Source organism: Elephantulus edwardii, unplaced genomic scaffold (genome assembly GCF_000299155.1).
Source record: "Elephantulus edwardii isolate Elephantulus edwardi_28Jun2011 unplaced genomic scaffold, EleEdw1.0 scaffold00035, whole genome shotgun sequence".
Taxonomy (NCBI): Eukaryota; Metazoa; Chordata; class Mammalia; order Macroscelidea; family Macroscelididae; genus Elephantulus; species Elephantulus edwardii.
Genome location: NW_006399785.1, coordinates 9099171 through 9109197, shown reverse-complemented (window position 1 = coordinate 9109197; position 10027 = coordinate 9099171). Strand labels below are relative to the sequence as shown.

General features: G+C 45.7%; 1 protein-coding gene across 1 annotated transcript in view; it reads left to right on the top strand.

Annotated features, from left to right (window-relative positions):
* The first annotated feature begins 202 nt into the window (after nt 1–202).
* Nucleotides 203–10027, top strand: part of CLRN2 (clarin 2) — a 19807-nt gene continuing 9982 nt past the window's right edge. The window contains exon 1 of the mRNA XM_006884515.1: nt 203–503. Within this exon, the coding sequence (XP_006884577.1) occupies nt 251–503 (253 nt within the window). The 5' untranslated portion in view covers nt 203–250. The remainder of the gene's footprint in view (nt 504–10027) is intronic.

The window sequence follows — 10027 nt, the reverse complement described above, 5'->3', positions numbered from 1 at the left end:
AACAATTAAACCCGGGGCTGAAACCTTAGTCTGGCGGGAGGTGTCCTGTTGCTTCTGGTGTAACAGACCCCTGCGTACTGGAGTCAGGTGAGGGCCTCGGCAGGTTTCTGGCCGCAGCTGGAGTAAACACGGGAGGCAGAGGGGACGGGACCAGGGGGCTGCTCCGGAGCCATGCGCGCCGCAGAGCTGACCTTGGCCTCCTCCTGGCGCAGCGCGGAGCCCTTGGCCATGACCTCGCGCGCCCACTAGCATGCCTGCATGGTTCAAGAAGGCGTGGTACGGGCTGGCGTCTGTGCTCAGCTTCTGCTCCTTCGTCCTCATCATCGTCGCCTTGGCCGTGCCCCACTGGCTCAGCGGGAAGATCCTCTGTCAGACCGGAGTGGACCTGGTCAACGCCACGGACTCGGAGCTGGTCAACTTCCTCGGGGACATTTACTACGGGCTCTTCAGCGGCTGTAAGGTGCGGCAGTGCGGGCTCGGGGGCCGCCAGTCCCGGTTCACTAGTGAGTATGAAAATCCACCCCCCTCCACCACCCATACCTCCTTGTCAGCATTTGGGGGGTGCTTTATGTCCAAGTGGGGCGTGCAACAGCTGCCTGGGTCCAGGGCTTAACGTCACAAAGAGGCGAGAGTGAGTTCTCCGGCAGTTTCAGGAAGAGAGATTTCTTTTCTGTAGAGGACCATCGAGACATTACAAGGAGTTTGCCTCTGTAGTTCTTACGTCCCATCCAGTCGAACAGACTCATATGAACAGCAGATCTGTATCCTGTCCTATCCTATGCCATCCTAATCATCTCCAACACACTCGAGCCCCTCACTGCAGTCACGGTGTCAGTCCACCTGGCTGAAGACCTTCCTCTCTCTCATAAACCCTCCACCTGTTCAAGCATGGTGTCCCTCTCCAAGGAATAGCTTCTCCCAGCAACCTGCCAAAGTATGTGAGAGCTTGAAGCTTCACCATCCTTGCCTCCAAGGAGCCCTCTGGCAGTCCGTGGGATAGACAGAGGGTCAGAGAGGAAGAGGAAGACCCCCAGTGAGGTGGATTGACGTCGTGACTGTGACAACGGGCTCCATCCATCAGGAAACGGTGAAGTGTGTAGCGTAGGGCAAGGCTTTAATCTGTTGTTCATAGGGTCTCTAAGTGTCACAGTTTCACAACACCTAACACCAGCATTCATTCATGAGTAAGAGCTATTAAGTATGGGTAATAACCATTCATAATCATGAACTTGGAGAAACGATCAAAGTTATACAAGTGGTCTTTCGTCCATAGGGTACTATGAGTCGTCCACGACTCGATGGCACTTAACAACAACAATAATACTGAAATATTGAAGAATCAGCTCAATGGGAGTTGTCCTTGTATGTGCCTTCAAGTCAGAAATGACCTAACGCTGAACCTCTAGTGAGTTTTCAGAGGCAGTAAACAACACAGCAAGAGACTGCCCATCCTTCCCCATAGCAAGATGGATTCGTACTGCATGCTTTGGGAATTGCAGCCCTGCTTCTTACCACTAGATCACCAGAACTCCAAAGACAATTGTCGTTGTTATGTGTTGACTGTGACTCAGCAATCCTATAAATAAGCTCTCAATCCTACCTTATCTTGAGCCAATCTCACTGTCTCTGAACATTTGCTTCCATTGCCACAGTCATCGTGTCAATCTTTCTCATCCAAGGTCTTCCTCTTTGGTACTGACCCTCTACACTTCTAAGCATGATGTCTTTCTCCAAAGACTGGTCCGTCTTAGCATCATGCCCTAAGTATGTAATACAAAACTTCAAAATTCTTGCCTCCAACAAGCAACCTGGTTTCACCCTCTCCAGGAATATCTACCTGTTCATTCTCTTGGCAATCTGTGGTACGTTAAATACTCTTCTCCAACACCACAATTCAAAAGCATCTATCTTCTTCTGTCATCCTTAGTCACTGTCCAGCTCTCAGATGTATACCAAGTAATGGAGAAGACCAAGGCCTGGATCAGGCGCACCTTAGTTTCTAGATTGGCAATATTACTCTTGAGCATTCTGGAGTGGTCCCTACAGTGGACTTTCCAAATGCAACTAGTCTTTTGATTTCCTGACTGCTGGAGCAAAGAGTTGTGGTTGTGGATCTGGGTAAAATAAAATTGTTAACAACCTCAATCCCTTCTCCATCTACCAGTTGGTACAGTGGAGAGAATCTTAAGTTTTATTGATATCGAGATGTAAGTAATCCCTATTGAAGATTGTAGTCCTTGACTTTCTGCAGCAAACTAGATTCTTCTCAGTTTTAGCAAGCAAGGTTGTGTAATGCAGGTTGTTGATAAGTCTTCCTCCGATCCACATTCTTCTTCATAAAGTGCAGCCTTTCTGTTTCCATAGTTTCTGTATCCATTCAATTGTTGATGTGTTGTTTCCTGAGCTGTTCCCCTCTTTGCTATTCTGAATCATGCTGTGATAAATATGGATGTACATCTTTCTCTTTGTGTTGCAGCTCTGATTTCTCTGAAGTATATTCTCAGTAGCGAAATAGCTGGGTCAAATGATATTTCTATTTCCAGCTTTCTGAGGAAGAGCCAAACTGCCCTCTGCAGTGGTCATACTAAGGTTCCCATTTTGCAGTGTGAACACTGAGGCTTAGAGAGGTTGCCAAGTCAGGAAACAGTAGAGTCTGAGAGCAAACCCAGGTAGCCTGGCCACAGCACCTGCTTGTTCTCATCTAAAGTCACTGGCAGAGACGAGCCTGCTGAGAGCCTGGTAACCGTGCTGGCCATTCTCACACACAAGCTGCCCAGCCCGAGACAGAGTAAAGCTTTCACCCCTGGGCTCTGATGTTCCTCCCTGGCAGGGAGACGTCAGACATGACACTTGGCTGTCCGTGGGGAACGTGAGAGGCACGGAACTAGCTGGCATTGAGAGCGCAGGACAGATGACGCAACTCAGCCAGTCAGGAATCCATCTAGGGCTTGAGAAGGGTCCTCCGAGAAGACAAGCCAAAATAGGGGTTGGGGGGGAAAGAGACTAGAAATCTTCAGGGAGAGCTGGTGGCTTAGTGGTAAGGAATTGTGTTGTCATTGCAAAGGTACAGGGTTCCAATCGCGCTTGGTGGGAGATTTACTGCCTCTGAAAGCCCCCTGGAGGATAAGCTACAAACAATAAATTAACAATGATAAACAAACCTTCAAAATGGACCACCTAGGTCATTGGCAAGCACAGTCAGTACGCCCATATTGTAATTAACTAGCATCATGCTCAATAAAATGATAAAGAATCTCCCTCATTATTTAATTTCTATATTTCATATCGGTGATAGATTTTGGAAGCCTGGCCTGGAAATATCTTCTTAAATGTGTAAAGAAAAAAAAGCTGGAACCATTGACAGATAGCCTAATAATACTAATTGGTACCATTTGTATGCATGGAAAAATCCCATATTTATTTTATGTGTTCAATAACAAAATATCAGTGGAATTCAAAGGTTAGTTAGTTAGCTATATTGATGACTGTAAATCAAAACCATAAAGACCCTTTTTTCATTCTTTGATTTATTTATTTCATTACCCATAGTTTTCAGAAATTTAACCAATAGTATCTATCAGGATAAGGCAAAGTTCAGATCCATGGCTCATAGGATCCAGAAGAGTCATAGTAGACTCAACAGCACATAGCAAGAGCAACAACTTATGCACAGAGGACATCCATATTTGTTATCCATGTTCATGAACAAAAGACGTAAAATTTGAAAGCCAAGTCCATTTCTGCAGCGTCCATTCCTACTCCTTGTGACTGTCCCCCTGGTTTCCAAAGCTATAAAGCTTTATGAGAGAAAACGGTCTTAGCTGCTTCCCACAGAGCAAGTGATTTTTCAATTGCTGTTCTTGTTGTGAGCCGTCAAGTAGGAACAAACTGCTATCTGACCCTCCAGCAGGTTTTGAGAGGCAGTAAATCACCTAGGAAGAGATTGCCCATCCTTCCTCATGGTGCTGCTGGTGGATACGAACCTATGTCTTTGGGATTGCAACACAGCTTTTTGCCAATAGGCCATCAGAGCTCCCTGATCTTTGCATTAACAGCCCAGTTTGTATCATATTATGCCACCAAGACTCCGTAATGGCACACGTTCGTTATATTGATAGCCTTGCATGCACTGGCCTGGAATCTCTGTGTAGATATACCTTCCAGCTCTACATGACTTTCTCCAGTTTTCTTCGTGTGGTTCCTTTCTCTCCATTTTTACTACTCTGGAGAAGACATTACTAGAAATTACTTTTATAACTATGAAAGCAACCTCATTTTTCTTTACCTTTTCACCTCCAAAGTAATAGATCATATGATCGTCCCACTCAAAATGCCCCATGCCATTCCATCTTATCTCATCAATACCTAATATGTCAATATTTATGCATTCAATTTATTTCTTAAAAATATCTGATTTTTCTACATTCATGGTTCTCACATTCCGTGTTCCAATCACTAGCGTCTGCTTACAAGTGTTCCTCTTTCTTTGTATTTCCATACTTGAAAGCTCCACCTCAGTTGCCCTATCTGTTAGTCTACATGTGATCTATTGTACATAGGGTTTTCAGAGGCCTGCTATTTTGGATGTAGATCACTAATCTTTCTTCCTAGTCTCTGTCATAATCTGAATGCTCAGATTTAGCTGCTCCTTGGAGGCAAAGGATTCTGAAGCTTCCTCTGAAATACTTTGGACATGTTGCAAGGAGGGAATAGTCCTTGGAGAGGGACAGCATGCTTGGGAGGGTGAAGGGACAATGCAGGAGAGGAAGACCCTCTATGAGGTGGATTGATTCAGTGACTGGGGTAATGTGGGTTGGTGTGTCAGAGACAGTGAGATTGGCACAGGATAGAGCAGGGTTTAGGGCTGTTGTACAGAGAGAGGGTTGCTATGAGTCAGAGGCAACTCGATGGCACATAACAGCAAAAAGAAATCAACAAAAAGAACAACAGAGAAGAAATCGTATGCTCATTTTACTGATGAGAAGATTGAGGGATCAGAGAAATCAATAAATATAATTACTTCGGGAAAAGTACCTATATAGTCCCCATCAACAACCAGGCCCTGTATCCGACTTCAAATTCCAATATTGGCAAAACAAAAAGACAAAAAACCAAAAAAACTCCACAAAACCTCAGAATGAAAACTCTTTGCTGTTGAATTAGTGCCACCTCATAACTGACCTCGCAGCTGGTTTATAGAGGCTACAAATTGTACAGGAAGATGTTGGCGGATATGAGGGCCATCTGGCTGCGACATCTGTCACCCCATTGACCTCCAGGGTTGATTCGGTTGATCTGGCTGTCAGGCGGGTGTCCTTCCCTCGCCGATCCATGTGCGTCCCTCCCGAAGCCACGCTCTGTTGAAAAGGATGACCATTCCCAATGGAAGGAAGACCATCCTTCGGTCAAGGGTGTATGAGTAGCTGTGCTCTCCTGCTAGAACCTCCAAACAAGCTCTCAAGGAGGATATTGGCTATCTTGCTCACAGCTGGTGGTTTCAAACCATCTGCCTTTGGGTTGACGGTGTAACTCTTTGCCCAGTGCATCACCCATTGGCAAAAGAGTGACCGCTAACCGTCTCCAGGATCCACACCAGATGCTGATCGGATGACAGCTCACCTGAGTGGTTATTGTCAGTTACTGGGGGTTGGTCCCCGCTCCTGGTGGCCTCTTATGCATCAGAAGGAAACGCCACTTGCTCTCGCAGCCTCATCAGAATAGTCTCTGTGTTCGAGCACATTGTTGGGTTTTTTGTTTGTTTGTTTTCTTTTCATTAGTTTATTTACAAAATTCTAATACAAATTCTAACAATTTCTTTCAATTTCCCTCACACACTGCCATCCATCAAATTGTACAACCCAATAATTAATCATCTTTTCCCCCTGCACATCCACATCCTTCTGCTTCCAGCCTCTCCCACCCCTCCTGGATCCTTACACTCATTCTACGATAATGGTCTTATACAAGATATATCCTTGTGGGACTGAATTTGTTCACTCAGTGTGATGCTTCCTCCCAAGTTAGGTAATAATTTACAAAATCATTGCTCCTGTGTGCTGCATAGTATCCTATTGTGTGACTGGACCATAATTTCTCAATCCATTCGTTTGTGGTTGGACACTGGGGCTGTTTCCATGTTCTTGTGATGGTGAATAATTCGAGCACATTGTTGACGTTACGTGTCACTCCATCAAGTGAGGTTCCCTCATTCTTGCTGACCCTCCGTTTTACCAACCACGATGTCCTTCTCTAGCTCTTTCCTTGGTGGTCCGGATCCTCCATCTGCTCTGGGTGAGACATGGCAATCTGCTTCTGTGCCATCCGACTTCCTGATGGATATGTTAAGGGCCATCGAGCCGGCTCTGACTCCTAGTGCCACCCTTATTATCGTTGCCATGTTTGAATTCTCTTTTCAAAAGCTCTCTTGTGTCATTGTACCTTAATTTGGTAAACCAACCTCCTGCTGTTTCACATTTGGCGTTTTCTCAAATCTTTCGCTAATAAAAGGAACATCCAAGCCATATTTGAGTATGTAGGGACGTGTTTCTGAAAATGAAATCCCTGGCAGTGAAACTGCTTTGACAGGTGCTGTGTATGGCTCTCTGGAGAGGTTGGGTGAATTCATATTTTTGTGTGAATTTAAGGTAGGAGAACATGTTGTCCCCACTCGGTCACAAGCACTGTGGTTAGATGATACTTTAATCTTTGCCAAGCCTGTAACTGACTGTTATCAATCTAAAAAGGACTTGACGAGGGTCACTCTGTCAGTCATGTGTTCTGAAGAGCAGATGGACAAGAATGGATAACTGACGAGGTAATCCAATGTAAGGAAGCGTTTTCACAAAGAAAGGACTGTTGTTGTTGTTGTTGTTGTTGTTATGTGCCGTCGAGTCGCTTGAGACTCAAAGCGACCCTATGTACAACAGCCCTAAACTCTGCTCTGTCCTGTGCCAATCACACTGTCTCTGACACTCCCATCCCGATTACCCCAGTCACTGAATTAATCTACCTCATAGAGGGCCTTCCCCTCCTGCCCTGTCCCTCCACCCTCCCAAGCATGATGTCCTTCTCCAAGGACCAGTCTCTCCTCACAACATGTCCAAAGTATGTTATATGGAGCCTCAGAATCCTTGTCTCCAAGGAGCCACCCGGTTTAACCCTTTCCAGGATGAATCTGTTTGTTTCCTTGGCAGTCCATGGTACATTCAGTACTCTTCTCCAGCACCACAGCTCAAAGGCATCAATTCTCCTTCTATCCTCCTTGGTCATTGTCCAACTCTCTGATGCATAACAAGTGATTGCAAAGACCATGGCCTGTATCAGATGCACCCTAGTCTCCAGGGAGACATCATTGCTCTTCAGTACTCTGGAGAGGTCCCTAACAGCAGACTTTCCCATGGCAATGCGCCTTTTAATTTCCTGGCTGCTGGTGCCAAGACTGTTGACTGTGGAGCCAAAGCTGTGAACAATCTCAATCTCTTCACCTAGAAATGAAGAAGAAATATAAGAAAGCTTGATGGGAAGGGAGGCAAAGAGAAAAGTCTTCACAAGAATATTCCCTTTGGAAAAGAGCTCATTTTTCAGGCTGAAGTTTCTATTATTGATGAGATATCCAGGTGGAGATAAAGACAAATGGAAATACAAAACTGGAAAGAGAAGTGGAGCAGAATTGTGAGCATCCGCATGGAGCATCCGGAAACTCATGGAATGGAAAGGACAGCCCACAGGGAGAAGCACGGGGTGTCTAGCTCTGAAGTTGGAAAATGGCAACATTCAGTCAGTGGAAGGAGGCAGACGATGCCGTGAAGAAGCCTGGGAGGGAAGGCCTGCAGGAGAGAAAGTAGCACTGGAAATCTTTGTGTCCCAACCCCCATGCAGAACCAGGGTGGAACTGACCAGCAGTACTGAAAGAAGCACGGAGGTCTTGTGAACTTAAAAGATGGACCCCGCTAAAAGATGGACCCTGCTGTGTCAGTGGAAGCCTGGGGGTGATTTCAGAGGGGAAAATCGTTTCACAGTTCTTTGGTTTTTATGTTTTACTTCTTCAGTGAAACCCACTTTATTGAAAACAAAAATGCCTGGTGGTGCAGTGGCTACAGGGCTTAACTCCTAGCCTACACGTTGTCAGTTCAAACCCACACATGCTTCATGGGAGAAGGATGAAGTGGTCTGCCTGCATAAAGATACACAACCTCAGAAACCTGACAGGGCAGTTCTGTCCTGTAATACATGGCCACTGTGGTTGGAACTAACTCCACAGTAATCGATTTCTGGCTACTTAAAACAGTGGCTAAATTCTCCCTGTGGTGTATGTTGTTGCTGTATGCCACTGATTCAGAACCAACTCATAGCTGACCCTCAGCAAGTTTGCAAGGCCGAAATCATGTGGGAGGAGATCGCTCATCCTTCTCCCATGGAGCAACTGGTGTATTCAAACCACATGCCTTTGGAATTACAGCAAAACTCCTTAACACTAGGCCACCAGAGACTAAGGTGCGCATGTTCCGGGCCATAGTTTTTGCAATTGTGTACTATGCATCAGAGAGTTGGACAGTGACTAGGGATGATAGAAAGAGAATTGATACCTTTGAGCTGTGGTGCTGGAGAAGAGTGTCCAATATACCGTGGACTGCTAGGAGAACAAACAGGTTTGTCCTGGAGAGGGTGAAGCAGGAATGCTCCTTGCAGCCAAGGATTCTGAAACTTCGTCTGACACACGTTGGGCATGTTGCAAGGAGGGACTGGTCCTTGGAGAGGGACATCATGTTTGGGAGAGTGGAGGGACGGCGCAGGAGAGGAAGACCCTCGGTGAGATGGATCGATTCTGTGATTGGGGCGGTGGAAATGAGTGTGTCGGATATGGCGAGGTTGGCACAAGACAGAGCAGCATTTAGGGCTCTTGTATGTAGGGTTGCTATGAGTTGCAAGCTACTCAACGACACATAACAACACTGTAGTAATAGTTATTGTTGTTGTTGTTAGGTGCTGTTGAGTACAATTCACAGTCATCCTGTGAACAGACTCCTTGAACTCTGCCCGTCCTGTAACATCCTCATCACGGCTGACACACTCGAGCCCTTTGCTGACGTCACCATGTCAATCCATCTCATTGGGGATTTCCTCTCTTTTGCTGTCTCTCCATCTTTTCAAGCATAACGTCCCTTTCCAAGGAACAGCCTCACCCAGCTACATGTCCAAAGTATGAACGACGAAGCTTCTCCATCTCTGCCTGCAAGGAGCACTCAGCCACCCCTTTCCCCTAGATATATGTGTTTGTTCTCTTGGCCATCCATAGGACGCTCGGTACTCTTCTCCAGCATCACGGCTCAAAGGCATCAACTCCTCTGTTATGCTAAGTCAATGTCCAGTAGCTCTCTGCTGTGTTGTTGCTGTTGTTATGTGCCGTCAATTCGCCTGCGGCTCATAGCGACCCTATGTACAAACTACCCTAAACTCTGCCCTATCCTGTGCCGATCTCACCATCTCCAACACACCTACACCCACTACCCCAGTCACTGAACCAATCCATCTCATCGAGGATTTTCCTTTCCTGTGCTGCAGGTGATATATATAGATATCTCATTTATTCAGGTCCATGTGAATGATTTATTCACCTACTGTGTACATTTACCTACAGTATATAGGACTGTCCGATGTGTCCAATGCGATAATGGTTACCCATGGTGGACAGTGTTTGGTGGAGCTCCCTGATTAAAATAAGTTTGGAAGCAGGACTGGCATCCACTTCTGAAATAGCTTGCCTCCAGAAACTATGAACGTGGAGAAATGATGAAAGTTATACAAGTGTTCAGGTCTTTCATTCATAGGGTCAATATGAGTCGTCTACAACTCAACAGCACTTAACAACAACAACAACATATAGGACTGTAATCCTAGATAGAATTCGGTGTCAGTTTATGGGGGAAAAGAAACCAAAACCCAACCCACAACAATTGAGACTATTATTATTCATGAAGAGATTGAAGTTGTTTACAGTTTTAGTTTGCTTGGCTCTATAGTCAACACT